The sequence below is a fragment of the Anguilla rostrata genome, chromosome 2, assembly GCF_018555375.3.
Source record: "Anguilla rostrata isolate EN2019 chromosome 2, ASM1855537v3, whole genome shotgun sequence".
Taxonomy (NCBI): Eukaryota; Metazoa; Chordata; class Actinopteri; order Anguilliformes; family Anguillidae; genus Anguilla; species Anguilla rostrata.
In genome coordinates this window covers 5,273,419-5,294,355 of record NC_057934.1, presented here as the reverse complement: position 1 = coordinate 5,294,355, position 20,937 = coordinate 5,273,419, and the positions used below count along the sequence as shown (strand labels likewise).

Sequence of the window (20,937 nt, the reverse complement as noted above, 5' to 3'; positions counted from 1 at the left end):
CGTGTGGGAGAGGCGCTATTAATTCAAATCATTAGCTGCCGAGTTGCCAGAGGGCAGAGCATTGATTGCGTGTAAACAAGAAGAAGAAGAAAAAAAAGTTGAACGAGCTTACCAGTTGTTCACTTGTAGTATGGTGAGCCCGGTGTCTTGTGCCAACTGCTTCTTCTGTTCTTCTGAGGGGTAAGGATGCTGCAACAACAATGAAAAAAAAAGACAAAACGTAAATACGTCAATTAAATAGCAATTTTTTCCGTTAATAAACGCTCTGATTTTTCCGCAAGAGAGGAGGTGGAAAAACAAGGCTGGCGCGCGCGGGCGCCCGAAGTCTCAGAGCACCCGTTAATTAGAGCGAAGAAGGCGAGGTGCGTCTCGTCCCTTAGACTCATTAGTGGGATATGAAGCGGCGTAATTAACGGCAGCAAAAAGGCGAGCCAATTATACAGGTAAGCGGCGCGCGGAAACGGCTACGTTAATTAGCGTGCCGTGCGGCGCGGCGCTCCTCTCGCCACGGCACCGGGAGCAGCCGCTGCGAACTCGCGGTTCGGCTGGCGACGCGCGAGGCGTATGCCGCGTAACCTCGCCTCTCGGTGTTTAAATGGCAGATCCACTCCGGGCTAAAGACAGCTTTTAAACACTAAATTTGTTCTGGCGGCCGACGTGACCCGGCCTTGTGTATTTTTAACGAGCAGAGACTCTACAGTACCCGTCTGGGCACACAGTAAAATTTTTCACTTAATTCGAACCGGTTATATTAGTCTGAACCGGATCAAACTCACTCTATCAGGGTAAAAATGTGCTCTTTAAGCAGTCCAATTAACATTGAAAATCTTACTGTGGAAAACTGCACTGGGGGTGGAGTTGGGGGGTTGGGGAATCACGTTTTTTTTCCCCTCAGATTTGCTGTGGACCCAGCGTAGGATTCTCACGACTGCTCGCAAACGTCCAGCGGGACGGGCGAAGACAGCGCCGCAAAGATGGCGAAGAGGAAGAGTCGTCATTCAGAAGTATGCTAGACCACAGGCCCCCACTTTTCTTCTTACGAAAACATCGGCGCCTTTACGCTTCTCACCCATCGAATAATTTTTGCGAAGAACCGCAGAAGAGGAGCGCTCTTCATCGGTCTTTCTCCTGTGATTTTTGGTAATTGAAACAAAACGAGGCTAATTTCACACGGACGTTAGCTGTCACGGCTTCACACAGACGCCAGGCTCCTCTATCATCCACAGCCTGTCTACCCAGGGTGCAACAGTAAAACAGCAGCAATGAATTCTGCGTGGTAGGGGAGAGAGGGGGCATAGGAGGAGTGGGGGGGTGGGGGGTAGAAATGACTGCTCTGAAATTTGGGAAAATAAGAAATCCTGGGAAGTGGTTTATTTAGGGTCATCTGATCCCACAACCCGACGTTCTGTCGCTTGGCTCGGAGCGCCTTGGAAACAAAATATAATCGCTCCAATCACATGAACGCCATGACTTCATGCAATTAGGCTTCTCGTCTCCTCCTTTCATGTCTCGAGAGAGAGAGAGAGAGAGAGAGAGAGAGAGAGAGAGAGAGAGAGAGAGAGAGAGAGAGAGATAAAAAATAATAATAATGCGGCTCCAAATTTGCCCGGCGTCGAGATTGAAAGAGCTGAACTCTTGAGCGGAGGACACAGGGCTCTTCTCCGCGCTCTAAAAATACCCCGAAAAGTAAATATAAACACGGCGGGGACAATGAGAAAGGCAAGAGCCTCATGACCGGGGGAATGGCTCGCCTCGCCAGGGGCGGTGCGACTGCACAGACGGGGCTCTGTTCTGAGGCCACTTCCAAGGCGTCTCGCTGTCCTGAGCGGAGCCGCTCGGAGCCAACATGGCCGACAGAGGGTCAAAACGGCACGCGCTCCCAAAGGCTTCGCGTTCTCTCCTGGCCTAGGTTGCTGGAGCGCGGAGCCAAAATGGCCGCCCTAAGGCTGCCACCACACGCACAGAAAGTGCATTCTCACTGCAAAGGCCCGTGGTGAGCAGAGCCAACATGGACGACTGTGGACTTTGACCTACTCGATGCGCTGGTGACCCGCCGCAGAGCCGCTGAGCAAACATGGCCGCCTTCCCACCCGATTGTTCGCTCTCCTCCGCCGGAGGCGATTAGCCAAGACCTCCTTCTTCTCTTTCAGCCATTCCTGACGCAGCAAACCCTCGTGCACCAACGCACGGCAGGTAGATAATCGGTATCAGCTCAAGGAATCCCAAACGAGCGCCATAAATAGCAACGGTGACGGCGAGAGCCCCGCCCACTCCCCCCACCCCACGCCTTGTTTGCGCTGCAACCCGTTTCTCCGCGCCGACAAGCCCGTTGCTACTCAAACATTCAACGGACGCTGCGTCGCCAGTCGAGCACACATCATCACAACCATCTCATCTCCTGCCGTGGGGGCCAGCCGACTTCCAGCCTTTCCGTTCGCCGCAGTCATTCGTGGCTCGGTAAGACGCAGGCGGTATTCAAACGGTACGCGTTTGGGAACATAAAGGGGGTGTTCAGGGAGGCCCTGGGTCAGCCCTGGTTGGGACACCAGTATCTCAGCGCTCTGAGAGGAGGAGTTGGGAAGGGAGGTCAGCGGGGTGGGGGGGGGAACAAGGACACCCCAAAACTGAGATGACCGTGGAAAACCCCAGGACGTTCGCCTGGGAAACGGGATTAAAAACTACTCAAATAATAACAGAAATGAAACCGGCGGTTAGGCTGGGGATAGAGCCCGACAGAGGACTGCTTCCATAACCCCCAGAGAGACCTCTCCCAGACAGCCCGAGAGGGTGCGCCCCCCCCCCCCCCCAGGCACACACCGACGGCACTTTTATCTTCGCCCATAATTAGCGAGGCGCTAAACTTCGTCAGACATCCTCCCCTTCCCCGCCCTACACTCCCCCCCCCCCCACGCTCAGATCTCCCCGCCGGGGGGACATACCCTTGTGTTTTGTTTCCATGGCGATTCCTAGGTAACTACACCTGTGAGCGGGGGGGGGGGAGGGGGCGGGGGGGTCTTTAGAGTCCTGATTCCTCTCCACTCCAGCGATAGCTTGACGTGAGGGCCCTCCCCTTTAAAGACAGCGCCACACTCACAGAACGCTCTGTCACATTTAGACGCGCTCCAAACTGATGTGACTGAACCTGAAAACGGCAGGGATTTTTTACACTCCTTTCGGGGGATTTTAGGGAGTCTTTGCAAAGAGCCACGTTTATTGTCTGTGTGTTGCATTCGCTATTTATTCTGTGAAGAGCAGCCAAAAATATAGGATTTAATTTAACTGGTTTATTATTACAAATCAAACCTGAAACTGTACCTGAAAACATTATTCTGCACTTCAGTATATCTTGCCTGATTTCAAATCAATGTAATGAAAAAAACATATCACTATCCATATAATACAATTACTATTATTTTTTTTAAATACCCCCAAAAAAGCTTTTGTTGTCTGAGAGCATAATTATATTTAAAATCGTATTGACAGTTACAGCAGAAGTGAGAAGCATTTTCTCAGGCTCTGATTATGTTTCGCCAAAAAGAAGAAGAAAAAAAAGAAAAACATCTGAAAGGCGCAGATGGAAAATGTCTGCCTCCCCCTTCCCCCCCTCCCCCCACTTCTAATGATACGTCTTATCCAAATGTAATATATCCGTCATCAGAGTTTCCACCCCAGTCTTTGTGTATTCCTGGAGTTTGTCACAGGAGACCTGTGTTGCTTCTTGTGTGTGTGTAAAAGAGAGAAAGTGTGTGTGTGAGAGAGAGAGAGACAGACAGACAGACGGAGTGTGCATCTATGCATGTGTGTCTGTGTGTGTGTGTGTGTGTGTGCTAGTGTTTGTGAGAGGACGTGTACGCGTCTGTGTGTGTGTCTGTGTGTGAGAGAGAGAGAGAGAGAGAGAGAGAGTGAGAGAAAGTGAGAGAACGAGAGAGTGAGAGTGAGAGCGAAGGTGTGAGAGATAGATTGAGAGTCAGAGAGAGACAGAGAGTGTGAGAGAGAGAGTGAGAGTCAGAGAGAGACAGAGAGTGTGTGAGAGAGAGTGAGAGTCAGAGAGAGACAGAGAGTGTGTGAGAGAGAGAGAGCACCAGCATCATTCCCCTCCCTTCTCCCTGAGCCCCTCTCCTGGACCACACTGCAGAGTGGGAACCTGAGGCCTGTAGCTCTGGCAGAGATAAGAGTACAGCCTCCTCTCCCCCAGTCTATCCCAGCAGCCCTCACTGCACACAGCCTCCTCTCCCCCAGTCTATCCCAGCAGCCCTCAGTGCACACAGCCTCCTCTCCCCCAGTCTATCCCAGCAGCCCCCAGTGCACACAGCCTCCTCTCCCCCAGTCTATCCCAGCAGCCCTCACTCCACCCCGACAGGCCCGTCCTGGGCCCAGGGGATCTCACAGGAGGGCGACAACACCTCAGCCCAAAGGGACTCCCCCCCCAGCCCAGAGGCAGCCCCCCCCAGCCCAAGGCACCGCCCCCCCCCCCCCCCAGGCCATGCGGAGTACTCGCACGAGCCGTGTTTCGGGGAGGTGGGGCAGGGCGGGTGGGGGGGGGGGGGGGTGTTTCCAATGCATGGCCGATTTGAATGGAACAGCAATTACTCCCTCATCTTCAAATTCTGTGGCATCGGTGAACATCCACCCATGTGGGGGGGGGCGGGGGGGCGGGGGGGGGGGGGATGCAAATGCCCCTCCCGAGGTGACGGGGCGGTTTAACTCGTCGAGTTTAGCGTCGAGTCAGTGCCCAGCATGCAAAGCAGCACAAGGCCGGCCCCTGCCTGCGTGAGCACGAACGCTCGGGCTGCTGTCAGCGCTACTTTATCTGCTTTACATCACATTACGATCAGGACCCGCAGCGGCCCGCAGGAGCCAGTTGTGTTATTTCAGACGCGGCGGCTTAGCCGAGGCGCGGCGCAGATCCATCACCAGTAGGCGTAAACCTTCCACCGGTTCCGTCTCTTCTGGGTCAGAGAACGCAAGCAGAAAAGTGGTATTGCCAAGACGCCAAGACGACTTTTGGTGTTTTCCGATAGGACGCGCAGTGGAAGCGGTTTCCACAGCGATTATTCGCGGTACGTGTACGCGTTAGGGTGGCTCTGGAGGGGTAGGGTGGACGGGTGGGGGGTGTTGGGGGGGGGGCGTGGCTCTGGGGGGGAAGAGGGCCTGGAGAAGGCCTGGCCACCTCTCTTATCACACTAGCCCCTGGTCGCTGCACTCGACCGAGCGAGGACACCCACCCATCAACAGTCCCTTTTTATCCCTCCGCCCCCTGCAAACCCCCTTCCGAAAAACCTTCATATGGGACCCCTCTGCGACCGAGCCCCTCCGCCACAGAGGCAGCCGGGGACTTTCCCTTAAAAAAAAAAAAAAAAAAATTGCCTAAATCTTTGTGTCCGTGTCCCACTTAACTACTTAATTACAATTTCTCATACCCCTCCCTCCCCACCCCCCTCTATTATCACTGCAGGGTTTAGTGTTATTATAATTTTCTATTTAAAGGACCCCCTTTTTTCCTCCATATCCAGAGTGGTTCTGATTAAAGTGGCCTTCCACACTAGATTAACTCAATAAAAATGAGCGCGTGCAGAAAAAACGAAAAAAAGAAAAAAAGAAACATCACTCGCTTTCATTCATGGCGGAAATCAACGGGGGAGGGGGGGGGGGGTATGGGGGGTGTGCGGATTACGCGGGACACGCAGATTAGAGGGCCTAGCCGCTCCATTATCCAGGAGATAACGTAATTAAATACAATCGGGGAGCGCGTACGCGTACAGTGTGCGCCCGATGGCGGCCGCCTGCCGCCCGCTCCCGTTTTTATAGGGCGACTGTCAGCCGACGGGGGTCTGACACGATTCGCCGAGGGATTCCGGAACGTTCGCTTTCCTCCCCCCCCCCGCGCTCGGGGACGGGAGGCGAACGGGGACAGCGGGAATCCCGAGGCTCCTAGTTAATCCATCGCCCCTCCCCCCCCCCCCAACTCCCGCTCCCCCCCACCAACCACCCCCACCCCCACCCCGACCCTCTCCTCCCAGATAAGGAATTCCGAACGGGAGATAGCGCTCGCAATGCCATTCCTTATGAGGACTCGGAAACCCGCGGGAAAAGGGCGTGTCCCTCGCGCGGTCATGCGTGTGCACGTGCGTGTGTTGGCGTGCACGTTCACCTCCGGCTAAATCCACACAGGCGACCCTGAGACTCCTGAGGAACTCTTCCACGGCCTCCATTCAGGACCTATTTCGGCTGACATCTGAGTATCGCCCCCACCCCCCTGCCCCCCACCTCCCCCCCTCCAGCTCATCATCTCTCCCCCAACCTTTCCTGTCGTCCCCCACCATGTAAAAATCGATCTTTTTTTCGGTACGGCTCTTAAATAAACGCGATTAGAATTGAAGTTTGCCGTCCCCTTGCTGATCCTTCGCGTCCGCGGCTAACGCGGACGAAGCTCCCAGCCTGCCTTGCCCACGTAGCCCCGCCCTCCAAGCGGAGCTCGGTATCGCCAAAGGGGAGGAAAACATTCGGATAAAAATGCGGCGTCCCGCAACGCAAGCGGCCGCCTAAAAAAATGGGGGCACCTACACACACAAGATAACGTTATCTACCCCATTAGCACCCTTTATAGTGTCCACTGCTGAGATATCAGCCATTCCAAATTCCTCGGTGTGTATTTATTCCATGAAAGCCAGCTTCAGGAAATAGAAAGCAGAAATAAACAGATCAAGTGAACAATAAAAACTACCTTTTGTAACCGGAGTGCCTATGTTCCAGGCCTCGAATGCAAAAAAACAGCTACACCCCAGCAGGTCTGATTAGAACGCCCCGTTCAAAGCAGCAACTGCCTCTCATTTGATAGCCAACCTCCAGAAACACCTCCTTCACAGGGGCTTCTTGTGAAGCTCACAAGACGCTAAATCCACACAAAGTTTGCCACATAAATAATTCAGTTCTTTCACCGTTTTTTAGAAAAGCCCCTTTCCTACACCGAGGGAAAAAAAATCTGAACCTGAAAAATCTGAAAGGTGAGCCCGGAGAATCTCTTTCTTCGCTTCTTTCATCTTGGAGATGAAAAGGCACGTTCGCCTGGCATCCAACGCGCTAATTAAGTCTTTCTCATCCGAAAAGCCGTCTTCTGTTTGGCTTAAAGGCGGTCTGGGGTCGGGCCCCTCGGTCCGGGGGGTGCCGGGTCGGTCCGGACCCCCGAAAACGCGAGCCTGTAATCACGGCTGGAGCGCGAGGGCGTGCCGTACGGCCGATGGGATTTCGGCGAAAACCCCGTCCGGTCGCGGCGCTGACGAAACGGAGGGTTTCGTATCGCAATGAGCCGTAGCGTAGCCGCACCCACGTCCTTTTTGGGGAAACCCCCGTCCCCCGTCCCCCACCCCGCCCCGTCCCGTTTTGCTGAGGAAAGGCAGGGCCGACCGACGACGGGCGAGCCGCGAAGGAAGAAAAAAGAAAATAAATAAATAAATAAATAAAAACACACGAGGAAGGTGGGCGCCTACACGCCGTCTCCAGTCTTGTCATTTCCGGAACAATCTTTGGAGGAAAAAAAATAATAATAAAAACTCTCAGGAGGGTCGATTCGAAATGGGTGTGCCTCTCCTCCCTGGACGGGAGCCTCTTCCTACCAGCACGTCCTACGCTTCCAGTATACGGCAGCTTAGGGGACGGACCCGTGTCCGAAACCTCGCAAGAGCTCAGAGCGTTCAGCCGATCTGCGGACACTTCGAGTCTCCGCCGGTCCAGCGCATCTGGACCGTGGGACGATGCGGTCATCATCAGTGGAGGGGGGTGGGGTGTTAGGTTGACCAGATGGTCTGACTGGGCACTGGCGACTCCCTACCACACCCTGGTGGGCGTCACTCTAGGGGCCGGTTGACGCCGGTCTGTGGTGCCCGCTGGAGGGGAACGGGACCAGGGGAGGAAACGCCGCCTCGGGGGGGCGGGGGTGGGGGGTGAGCTGGGGGGGGGGGGGGGGGGGCTCACCTCTCCACACCTGCCGCTGGGTTTTCGCGGCGCAATAAAAAGCTACACGGAAAGAGTGACTGGAGCTCGCTGGACTGCAGCTGATGAGGCCGGGCTAATTCGGGGGTGATTATGTAGTTTACTGGACCACTAAACCTCCTTAAGCTTGTAATTACTGCCTGTTTGAGTAGAGACCATTCAAAAGCAATTCAGCGCGCTGCACCGGTCACAGCTGGAGGTGGGCTCCCCGCAGGCCGGGGGGGGGGGGCGCGAGGGGGGGGTTGGGAGGGGGGCCATAATATCTGCAGGGAAGAGCGGTCTGCCAGGTAGGCGTAGAGAGAGTTCCCATCCTGCAGCCGCAGCCGAGAACGAACCAGCGAAGCACCGCGCTACGTGACACAGCGTCCCGCTTGGTCATCGCAAAAGCAAAGCCTGCGTGTTTGTGTGGACTTCACGTGCTCCACTGGGTCCAGCTACACGCTCCACACCCCTGCACCCGCAACCACCTCGTCCTCAAACAGACCCGCTGCCGCACGGACGCTGCAAGCAAGCAGGCGCGCGTCCGCAAAGCGATTTCACAAAAAAAGAAAAGAAAAAAAAAATCACCATGCATTAAACGTTAAGGCGCTCGGGGTTCGGGTTACACCGTTGCACCCTTAGCAAAACGGCATCTGTGACGTTCAGTCCACTTTCAAGGAAATTACGCTTTTTTACTTAACGTCGCTGAAACGCAATACTCGGAGGAAGCAATTTTAGGGCCGCAGAAAAAAAAATCCTAATAACCCGCCCCCCCCGATATTATTATGTTATTATCGTAATTACCCTTCTGCCCCCGCCGTTTTAATTAACGCTCATTTGAAGGGCCCGCGGGGGAGGCGAGACTGAACGGGGTCAAGGATGGGAGAGGAGCCGAAACTAGGCACAGGTATTTCACAATCGCTCCCTTATGCCTGCGCCGAGCCGACCAAGGCATGAGAGAGAAAAGGAGAAAAGAAAAAAAAAACGAACAACAGAAGGATGTGCATCCCTCCCTCTCTCTCTCTCTCTCTCTCTCTCTTTCTCTCTCTGTCTATGCCTCTCGTTTTATTGCTTCCTATTGTCCTTTTCCCACTCCGTCCAGCTCTCTCTCCCTCTCGCTGTCTTTCGCCACCGTCCCGTCTTTCGCTCTAGCCTTTTTCTCTCCATTCTCTGTCACACTTTCTCACCATTTCCCTTTCCTTCCCTTTTACCTCCTCTCTCGCTCTCTCTCTCTCTTCTTTTCACATTCCCCTCACACCCTCACTGTCTCTCACTCTTTTTTTCCACTCTAGCCCTCTGTCTCTTTCACTACCTCTTTCACTCCACTCTTTAATTCCCTCTCCCATTCTCTCTTCCTTTTCACATTCCTCTCCCTCTCTCTCCCTCTCTCTACCTCTCACTCGTCTTCTCTCACTTTTTTCTCTCTCCTGCTCTCTCGTTCCCTCCCTCTTTCACACACACAAGTGCAGCACCCGCTCCCCTCCCCCACCCCCACCATCAGAGCTCCGGTTTTTCAGATCGATGACTTAATCTGTCGTAACAAACGAGTGAGCAGCAGCACCTCCGCACTGCTGGCTTTTCCCCTCTAATGCTACCACTGCTACTGCTACTGCTAACGCTACCACTGCTACTCCTACTACCACTAATGCCACCAGTGCTACTGCTACTGCTAACGCTACCACTGCTTCTGCTAACGCTACCACTGCTACTGCTAACGCTACCACTGCTACTCCTACTACCACTAATGCTACTGCTACTGCTAACGCTACCACTGCTCTACTGCTAATGCACTGCACTGCTTACTGACTAACGCTACCACTGCTACTGCTAACGCTACCACAGCTACTCCTACTACCACTAATGCCATCACTGCCATTCTTACTAGAACTAAAGCTACTGCTAACGCTACTGCTGCTGCTGCTACTGCTAAAGCTAGAGCCCACTAATGACGAACAGCGACTCATGGGCTCACTGCCCCGGCGAGGAGCGGGTTCTGGAGGCAGAACGCGTCCGTGCAAGTCCGTCAGCCTCACGTCCCAACCAACAGTCCCAAATTAAACAAATCAGAGCTCGCGCCCCCGGGCCCTTCGATGCCCCACTTTCAGCGATACCCATAAATGGGGTGCAAAACCCCTTTGGAAAGCACACACACACGCTCTACAGGCGGATTGCGTTTCGGGGTGTTTTGAGCTGCACTCTGGCGCTGGAGCGATAACCCATTCACAACGTTACGGCAACGATGCAAGAGCGTGCTATTAGCTATTAGCTAGGAGGCACAATCCTCATCGCAATCGACATAAAAGGCCAAGATTGCTACACCAGCAAAAAAAAAAAAAAATGCCCCGGTCCATTATTCAAAAAGAATCAGGAAGAAAAAAAAATCATGTTTAATTATTGAACGCAAGCTAACTTTAGATTCAGTTTGGGCAAACACAATGGGAGAGGAGGTTTAATAGTGTCCTCCTCGGCGCTGATCCCCACTCTTCTTAGCCGGGAGAAATCAATGGCGGCGCAGATAAAGGCATTTTAAAAGGGTTTGGGGGATTCAGCGTGCCCGGGCCTCGCTCGCTCCATTAAACACTTTGCGCTCTCACAGATGACGGCATAAAATCGTTTAATTTATTTCCCATCGATGGCAGCTGTGTTAATGACTGGCTAAAATTCCTCCCAGTATCTCCTCTGCCAGACGCTCGGAAAACAAACAATAGGAAAGTGGCAACAGACAGCTCTCTCTCTCTCTCTCTCTCTCCCTCTTTCTCTCTCTCTCTCACTCTGTCTCTCTCTCTCTCTCTCGCCTGGGCAGGGCGGTCAGTGGCGAATCGAGCAGGCCTGCAGCGTTAAGAGGGGAGCCCTGCAACCCTACTGCGCCTGGTGCATTATCATTTCATTTCAGCACCTGGGACGAGCAAAAAGGCCAGTAGATTTACTGTAATAAATAAATAAATAACATAACATACGATCCGATTCCAGCCCGTCCTCCAGCACGTTCCGTTCTTCCCCAAAATCAGAAGCGAAACGAGGCCCGACGTCACACCGGGTCTAAGCCGCGCGTTAAGGTGGACTCCCGCTAAGACGAACTATTTGTGCTATCGTGCTAACGTGCTAACGCGCAAATTGATTAGCATCGAGCCGCCAGCTGGGTGACTGTACGGGGCTGAGTTTATCTGGGGGCGAGCTGCTTGAGCAGGCCACTACGGAAAGGGACGGCAGTCACTGGAAATAAAATGCATTGAACGGGGCAAGCTACAGGCCGCCATGGCAAAGATCCACCAAATGCTGCTAATTAAAGTGTCGCTACAGAAAATGCTAACACTACTACTTGCCAGACTACATTCAATCAGCATCACTACTGTGCTAATGATGATGATGATTATGATGATTATTATTATTATTAGTAGTAGTAGTAGTAAGCAATGCACTTTTATAGATAATCGTGCACACGTGCACAACCCAGTTTGGAGTCAAAACTCCGAAAACTGTTCAATTATAAGCAACGCGATTCCCAATCCGCACAAAAGCACACAAAAAGAAAATGAACGCCAAGAAACAAAAACGGGTACCAAAACCAAGCAAGGATCAGCAGGAAGGCTGTGAATATGAGAAGGCCAGTAATGCCCTTCCTCATTAACCGTATTGGCCATTTAGCAGAAGCTCTTACCGTGATGGACGTACGAAAGCGCACGCTAAAAGGTCTGGCTGAAGAGCGGGGACGAAGAGCAGCACGTGTTCCGCATCACGGCTGACTCTAGGGGTCATTCCATCAACGCACAGCACAACCTTAAGTGCCGCAGTATTGGAGGGAGACGGAGGAAGCAGCGCTGTAAGCAGAAGTGCTGTTCTCCTGCCTGTACTTCCATTGACGGTAACTCCACTCACACGGTGAGGTATGGGGACTACTGAGGCAGACCACAAGCTGAAGAAGCAGGCCGAGGCAGCCGGTGAAGTGCATGCTGGGATAGCTGTTCCCCCCACTGCGCAGACGCAGACGCAGTGCAGAGGAACAGCACGGTTGTTAACAAGGTGCTTTTCCTCAGCCGTGTTTGCCCCAACATGGCAGCCAGTTATTGATGTACACAGAACCGCTGACCCCCCCACCCCCCTCCTCCCAACTCCAGCATGCCAAAACCAGGGTCCAGAGATGACAGCACCTGTCCTTGACCCTGACAGGCCTCCCACAGCCCTGCCAGACATTGTTAGTCCCCCCCCCCCCCCCACAACAAAATAAAAAACTGCTTTCTTCTGTTTCAGTCACCACCCACAGTAAAAATATTCAGTGTTAAATCAACTCTAGCAGAGTACATTTGAGTCCAAGTGTCTTCTTTCATGGCGAAGCTACGAGACTCCTCGAGCGGGAGGAGGACCCCGCCCACGGCCACCTTATTCCTCTTCTCATCTTTTCGGGCAACCGAACGGCGCCTTTGACGGCCAAATTTCGACATAACGTTGCGATATCAAAAACAGGGACAAATATCACACGGTGGGGAGAGGTAATTTACACATCAGAGAAATGCAGCAGTGCATTCTGGGGCTGACAGGTAGAGAGGGGGTGTGGATGGGAGAGGGGAGAGGGGGGAGCGAGGGGGGGTGTGAGTTCAGATTGGGATTCGCAGACCGACTCCTCCCACCAAACAATGAAACAGAATCGCTACGGTTTCCACGCCGACCGGGGCCTTGGAAACGGCCTCTGCCCGGGCCGGTAACATGCAGCTGAACCCGCGGCGCTGCCGCCACCGCTAACTCCCGCTAACCCCTCGCGCCCAGCCGCTAATGAAAACGCCACAGCGCCGCTATGTCGCTCGGTGCCAGCGGCCCGGAGGGTCAGCCGCGCCCAGCCTCGCCGCGGGACGTCCCGAGACAGGCCTCAGCCTAACTGTCCGCGCTCCGCAGCCACTCAGAAAGGGAACAAAAACGTGTTTTTTAAAATGCACCCAGGCTTAGCCAAAATGGAGACTTTATCTCGTATGCTCAGAGTTGACCGAACCGGGCTTTTTCGTAAAGTCCTCACGCCCTTCCCAAAACAGGCCCTGGGTAGTGGTCTGCCCCCTGTCCGACCCAGACACAACGTCTGTGAAACTCACCTCCCCTTTCGGTACCTTGATCGGCGGTAGAATGGTTCAAAGGTGGCACAAATTTAGGGTCACCGGCCCTTCAGGAACATTAAAGATAAGGACCAAAAGAAACACAGAGTGCAAGAGAGAGACAGGAAGAAAGAGAGCGAATGAGAGAGAGAGCGAGAGAGAGAGAGAGAGAGAGAGAGAGAGAGAGAGAGAGAGAATGGGCCGAGGGAATAACGCATGAATAAGAGGGGGGTAGAACCAGTTCCTTTCTGACAGGACGAGACAGAACAGTAGTAATGGGCTCCTATACCCGATTCCATTTCGCAATTTTTGGGGGGTGGGTTTGGAGTGCAGCAGAGCTGGGGGTTAGGCGCATCCTGCAAGCATCAATCACCTCCCCCCCCCCAGTAGTCCCCACCCCCCAGATGGCCTTTCAAACCCGGGGGGTGGGGGGGGCGCGGCCGACGGTTCGTGAGCTGACGGGGGTGCCCGTCGCCCTCTCCCCGAGAGCAATCTGGCGGCCGCCGGGGCCGCCCTGTCTCCCTCTAATTCATCCTCTGATAGAGAAACACTTGCCATTTACCCTGTCAGTGTGTAAGAGCTGGCAATGATGAATGCAGCTGCACGCTGGTTCCCCCCCTAACCCCCCAACCCCTCCAACCCCCCCCCAACCCTCCAACCCCTCCAACCCCCCCACCCCCCCCTCCCCACAACCTTTTTTTTTTTTCCTTTTTCGGTTCACAAAGGCGAGCCCCAAAGAGCGTCTGCTGCAGGTCCCAGGGGCCTGTCAGACGGGTAATTGATGATGTTTTCACTACAAGGTGTGGGACCCTAGGGGGGGAGGGGGGGGAGTGGGAGGGGAGGACGAAGGGGGGGAGGGCAGGAGAGTGGGGGGGGGGGGGGAACGCTGGGGGACTGAACGCATCTCAGCTCTCTGGGAATCCGGTGTGCTTAAATTGACTCAGCTGCTTTGCTTCGTTTTTTTCTCGCCCACCGACCTTTTATCGGGTCCGCTCATTGCTTCCAAATGTCCCCCCCCTCCAAAACCAGAACTCCAACCCCCCCAACAACCCCCCAAACCCTCCCACCCCGTCCTCCTCGCTCACCAGAGCTCGACGGAGAAGCGAGGGGCAGGGAGTCGAACCCCCGTCCGACGGCGAAGGGGGCAAAGACGCGTCTTCGCCATAACCCGAAATACTAAAACAAAAACAAAACAAAGGTGCTCGTGCAGCCGAAACCAAACGAGGACACGGGACGCCGCCGGGGCGAGTCCAGACGCGGGACGCCGGGGGGGGGGGGGAGTGGCCGAGGGGGGGGGCGGGACGAGCCTCTCTGCCCAACACTTCTCCGGTTCTCTTTATCTTTTAATTTGGTGGCGCCGAAGATCCCGCCGGCCGTTCGGACGACATTAAGAAATAATCGGAGACCACAGGCCGCTAAATTGAATTTACAAATATTAATATGAATGGGCTTTCTCTCTCTTTCTCTCTTTCTTTCTCTCTCTCGCTCCCTCTCGCTCCCTCTCTCTTGTCATACATGAATGGGCATAAAGACAATGTGTAAGCAGGGAGCGGAGGCCAAGCTCTGGGCTCCTTTCAGTTCGGGGAGAGGAGGCGGCCGGACTTTTTTTTTGATTTATACTTTTTCCCCCCCGTTCCGAGTCTCACGAGATGCGGGTGGGGTGGGGTGGGGGGGTAGGAGGGGGGTACGGGGGGGGGGCATGAAACCAAGTCATAAATGCGGGTCTGAGCCATGAGAAGCAGACTCCCCGCCTGCGCCGTGGCCGCATGGCGCTGCCGGGTTGCCAGGGGTGACCAGCGCGCTGACATCCAAGGGCTCCAGCAATAAACAACCAGTGACTAATGGCATCTGAGGCCTGGCTGACCTTCGACCCCTAACGGCCTGGGCACTTTTTTTTCCCCTTTTCTTTTCTTTTCTTTTTTTTTTTTTTTCTTCGACGAGGTCGTTCCAGGAGCGCTCGGCCTAACTGCTACCATGCCTCCGGTCGGGGTAAGAAAGCGCCCTTTCTCCTCGCCTCCAATGGGCTGTGGGGGGGGGGGGGCGGACATTTTGTACCACAGCTAAAAAACACAGGGTTACCGCGCGGGTGACACCAAACTAGCCGCCGGCCCCCTAAAGAAAGCAGAGGAATCGATGCATTCGGTTATTTATTGATTTTTTTTTTTTTAATCAACTGCCGCTTGCTTTAACAAGCCTGATGCCAGAGCCGCCATCGAGCTCCGCCTCTTTTTCGCAGGATGACTAACGATCGCCAGCGGAGGCGAGCGTCACGGCGGGCGGGGACAGACTGACGGCGTTCGGAATTTCGAGCGCTCGCTGACACGGATCCAGCGGGCGCATCTCCAAGAGGCCCGGAGGCGACGCCCACCATCGATGATGTCATCCTGGCACGCCATCGCCATAGCGATGGGGCTGGAAGGGGTTTGACTGCGAAGACAAGTGCTAATGTTCGGCGTCACGTGACAGCTCTCCACGTTTCACCCAGGAAACATCACACATCGCGCTCATAACCAACTACAGGAAATAAATCAAATCCAATTTACAAGGAAAATCAACTATTTCTATTTCACCAACCGACATTTACAGATTGCACACTCCACCACATTTTTCATGCAGTTTTATTGAGTAATAGACTTCATTTTCATTATTACACTACAAAACGAGCCACACCCAGTAGAAACCCAACGCATCGAGGGGTTCCTCCACGGCGAAATATTTAAAAACAGTAAAAATACTTGGTGAGTGTGTTAAAAAAGAGCCATTCATTTCCCCAGCATGAGTCACACCGCGTGTTATTTCAAGAGAAATCTGAAAAGGCCCCCACTGCCTGGCCAACTCCAACCAACCCCGACCCCCCCCTCCCTCCCCCCCAACCCCACCTTGTTCAAAAGACTCCACAGTCTGAGGCTGTCTGAGCAGCAGTGCTCGGCACGGTCACATGCTGAACATCTGTAACCCCCCACCCCACCCCCCCAAGTACCCCACAGGGCATTAAAACACCAGGGACACCCTCGCCCTATTCCACCAAAATCATCAAAAGTCCATCAAGGAGCCCAAAGGAGGGCAGTGGGTCCCTGGTTTTCTAAGACGCTGTGGCCAAGATGATGTTTGACCCCCCATCAACGCCCCCCGCCCCCCCCCCCATCCCACGGACAGACCCCGGGTTCCCCTGTGCGGCGCGGCTGTGCTATCGTAGCCGTGGCGACGAACACCGCCGTGTTCCACACCTGTTTCTGCTCAGAACGCCACAGTGTTTGGCGGTTTGTCAAGCGAGCTTCCCCGGGGGCAGAAATGGCCGCCCTGGCGTTGTTACGTCTGTCTGCTCAGGGCGGTAAATTAGGGCCTAATTGCATTAACGGGGATCGCGCCTTCAAGTCGAATCTTTTTTTACTTGGAACACCCCGTTAATAAAAAATAAAAATAAAAAAAACTGGAAATGCTGCGGTTTTTGCTTTTATGAGCTGTGACTGCGGCTCCTTCTCGCTCGCTCTGGCGAATCGCGTTCTTGCGTACCGACGAGAGGCGGGGCCCCAAAATCTGGATGTAAACAAAGCTATTCGGTTAGCTAAAGCTAAAACTAACCTTGTCTTAGTGCCGGCCTGACTGCAGAGGCCGAAGAGGCCCTGTTCCTTAGCGCTACTGCTTTTGCGAAACCGTCCGTCAGGAACGCAATTCCCCCCACGGCCCGAAAGCCACAAAGAACAGCTTTCCGCCCCCCCCCCGCGAAACCGAAACCACCACGAGTTTCACCACACCGCACACGCCCACCCACAATGCATCTGTGACAGGCCGGACACCAGGCCGGTTTCCCCACAGGTGGTACCAGGAAAAAGGAGACAGTCACGTTGGCCAGGAAGTGGTCAGCGGTGCCTTCCTGACAACCTGCCAGCCAAAACTAGGGGCAGCCATTTTTTTCCCCCTCCCTCCTTGAAAAAAGGACGAAATGAGCAAGGCGTTCAGACTTGTCCAAAACCTCCACAGCACTGTTCACATTTATTTCACACAGCACCCCAGGCCAGCTCGGAGGCCCATAAGAATACTATGAAGAGGTTTGCTATCAGAGGGGAGGTAGAGTTGGACAGACCGCATGCCGCACCTCAAAACTCTCATTCCTTCCTTCTGACCTGTGGAGCATGGATGGGTGAAAGCCATAAGGCCGAACCCACACCCAGTGAATCCACAATCAGTACGGATCCGTGGAGTGATGGGGGAGGGGTGGGAGTGAGCATTAGAGCGCACATCTCTCCACTGACATCTATTTGGGAGGACCTCACCATCCCAGAATGCCGTTCTCCCTCTCTCTGCCACAGGCCCCCACGAGCCTGGTGGCCCCGCCTTGCGCTCGGCCCCCAGCAAGAGCTTGCCAATTCACCCAGAGATCTGCGCAGACAGGGGTGGGGGGGGGGATCCCCACTAGCCGCAGACCCGCCCCCCCCATCCGCCGCCCCCCCGCCACGGCAACAGCCAGAGCTCACGGCGTTCCCTGACAGAGTTCCCACATCATTGGGGGGTGGGGGCTGGGCGGGGGGGTTAAACCAGGCATCCCATTTCCCCTCCTCCTCTCTACACTACATGCTAATCAACGACCGTGAATGTACTGCTTTATAATTAATGCCCATCCTCATGAATCTGTCATCAGGCCCGGGCAGAGGGAGGAGAAACAGCCTCACTCACATCAGAGGCAACCCCCCCATCACCCTACCAAACCCCCCCCCCCCCGCCACCCCTCCAGCACCCAGCATATGTACATCCACAAAATAAATAAATAAATAAATAAACAGATGGCTCCATTTCAGACAACTCTCTGCTGAGGTCGTCTCCGAGACAGAGGTGGGAGGGCGTTCCGTTTGCATGCCTGAGTCAGGTAAAAGGGCTTTCTCCAACACTTGGCAACGTGGGTAAAAATAAAAAATAATAATAATAATGATAATGATAGGTTTCCTTTTGGCCGAAGTGACAGGAAGCAAAATTTCCTCTCTCCGTGCTCTCGCGCTACAAAGACAAGCGAGAGCATCAGATCTGCCGGTCTCCGTCTGAAAGCACCTTTCCCTTCCCCCCCCGAGACAGAAAGAAAGGTCTTCGTCCGCTCGACGCGCCGAGAATCCTCGCAGATAAAATCAGATCTCGGCTGTCCGCGGCGAGCTTCCTGATGCAGCGCGTACACAAGCCATCGGGGTCTACAAACCCCAGCTGCAGGGTTTCGCAGAACGTAAACCCCCGCCCCTGATGCGTCTACCAGGGCCGCCACCCCTCCCACGGTTTCGCAAGCTTTAGATAACAGAAAACGAGCGACTAAGAGAAAATGTCAGGCCTGTTTGAGCCGTACACAGCCCCGTATTGACATTCTCACCTCTCGTTTCGCGAAGTATCAACAGCCTTATCGCTCGACGCCCACCCGGAGTGCTCCAGCTCTGAGAGGGGGTGGGGGACGGGGGGGGCGGCATACGTTCAGCAGTCCCCCTCACCGTGACACCGTTGGGAAACCCACAAAAAAAAAAACACCGGGAACTACCAGGATTTATTTACGTCTGATAACCCGCTCGACAGGCCAACGCATCGATCCCAACTTCGGCTGCCATCGCTGCAAACGACAAAACAGAAGAAGAAGAAGAAGAAGAAGAAGGAGGAGAATTTGCGACAGACCGCTGCCAAGGAGGCGTGCGCCCACATCAGACAGGTGGCGCGGGCACGGCGGGCGCCCGTTGCCCGTCACCCACGGCAACTTCCGGCGTTCCTGGAGCGCGGCGGCAGCATTCCGTCACAGAAAGCCCGGCAGCCGGCAGCCGGCAGCGCCCGTTTGATGTGGCTGCCGCGTTGGCAGCGATGAGGCGATAAGAATTCAGCGGTGCGGTCGCCCCCCCCCCATCCCAAACCACCCCCCCCCCCCCACGCTTCATGCACTTCCCCCTTGAGTGCGCTGTATCGCTCTTATCTGCACTCAACACGCGATCGTTAACTTTCAGACGCGCGATCGCGGCTAACAGCTCGAGCTTCGCCGGCGCAGATGGCGAAGAGTCAGACGAACGAGAGAGTCTCGGCTCGGGGAAAACATAAACTGCGCTCGGCTTGATAACGTTCATCTCCGTACCATCTACCCCCCCCTGGGCAGATTTGATTGGCTTCAAATAAATCCTGGGTTTCCCCTCCGACACCAAGACGACGACTCCGACAGCGTTTTGGTGAGACAGCTGAGAGATTAGGCCCATGTGATACTTTCACAGTGAAGTGTTTTGGGAGATACACACGGCGCGGGATGGTGGCATAGGGGCCCCCGAGAATGCCAGGGGGCAGGGGCGGGGCCCAGGGAGCGAGCGGTCCGGGAGCGACAGGACTGGACGATGGACGGACAGGGCGAGGAAAGACGCGGTTTTTTTTTTACTCACGGTCAGGTGCTGGAAGAGCCACGCCCGCATGATGTTGGTGGCCACTTTGGGGAAGATGCCGCGCTTCTTGTTGCGCTTCTTCTCCTTGTCGGGGTCGTCGTCGTCCCCCGTGCTGGGCGAGGCCACGCTGTTGTCCAAACCGTCACCTGCCGAAAAAAAAAAAAGAGGGGGAGAGGGGGTATTCAGTGACGCCCTAAAGGAGGCCCACTCCGGCTGGACGAGGGGTGAAGGCAAACAATGACACTCAGACACAAAACAACAACAACAACAAAAATAAAGAAACCCCCAAAAAAAGTCTCCCTTCCAGACTCGTTTACAGTCTTTACACTCGCAAAAAGCAGCAGAGCTTAACCTCCTCACTGCTGCATGTGATCAACACGCAGCCTCCCAACCCACACAGAACCGCACAAAAGACTTTTTTACACAACTCTCAAAGACATTATTGTCCCAGATACTCACACACACACACACACACACACTCACACACCCGCACACATATTATATGTACAGTAGACGGGGCGCTATTCTACTCCAGAGAATTTAAGAAGGAGGAGAAAGCCAAAAGCGCGGCAGCGAATCGGAGCGTTTTAATAACAACGCGGCGTTGTCGCCCGCGGCAACCTGTCGGCACACGATAAGGCTCCGTTAAGCGCCTTCCTCCGCGACGGCGGGCCCGGGAAGGAAGAGGGGAGGGAGCTTAGCGGCGCGTTTCCGACGCGGCGCTGAACGGCGTTCTGGGCCCCCGTTCCTACGAACGCGGCGCGACTCCGCAGCTGTTATTTATAACCCCAATTAGCATCAACAGTTCCGTAAAGCTGGAGAAACCCCCCCCCCCCGCGTCCCCCCCGCGTCCCCCCCCGCGTCCCACCGCGTCCCGCGCAGAGACATAGCTTTTTATTATTGTTGTTATTGCGGAAATTAAGCTATCCGCCACGCGGGATAATAATAAAATTCGAGGAAGAAGCGAGCGAGACGAACCCCAAAAGAATGCTGGAGATTTCAACAGGGGGCAGTCCGAATGTTTTTTTAAATTTTATGTATGTGCAGGCGAGAGAGGCGTTTTCCGTAACACAGAGACCAAAGCGGCGGCGAGGATAGCCATAAAGTTATTTACCCATCACAAGCAAAGCGTTCTGAAAGAAAGAGAAAATAATAATGAGCACGTGACTCAATAGCCCAGGCGGATAAGAAGTCGTTTTAGCCCTTCGTCATGGGTGACGCCGCTCACCCCTGCGGGGCCAGACTCGTCGACGATTAACCAAAGTATCCGCGGCGATCCGACGGAGACGGCTCTCTGCGCCCGGGCCTCGCGCGCATCAACCGAGGTCTTAAAACACAGGCCCCCCGCCACCCCATTAGGGAGGGCCGGAGCCCTCCTGAAAGCACGCCTTCTGGGCACCTGAATTATAAACGCCATTAGGGAAGGGGCGGCCCTCCGACACGGCGCATAAAACACTCAGACCACCGGCCGCACGAGAGAGGGGGAGAGAGAGAGAGAGAGAGGGAGA

The 20,937-nt window shown here is 54.6% G+C and overlaps 1 protein-coding gene across 2 annotated transcripts in view; it reads right to left on the bottom strand.

Annotated features, from left to right (window-relative positions):
• Positions 1-20,937, bottom strand: part of meis1a (Meis homeobox 1 a) — a 78,234-nt gene that overhangs the window by 21,127 nt on the left and 36,170 nt on the right. For both annotated transcript variants that reach the window (XM_064316590.1, XM_064316591.1), the window contains exons 8-9: positions 19,430-19,575; positions 113-189 (exon numbers count right to left, since the gene is read on the bottom strand). In XM_064316590.1, coding sequence (XP_064172660.1) covers positions 113-189; positions 19,430-19,575 — 223 coding nt within the window. The remainder of the gene's footprint in view (positions 1-112; positions 190-19,429; positions 19,576-20,937) is intronic.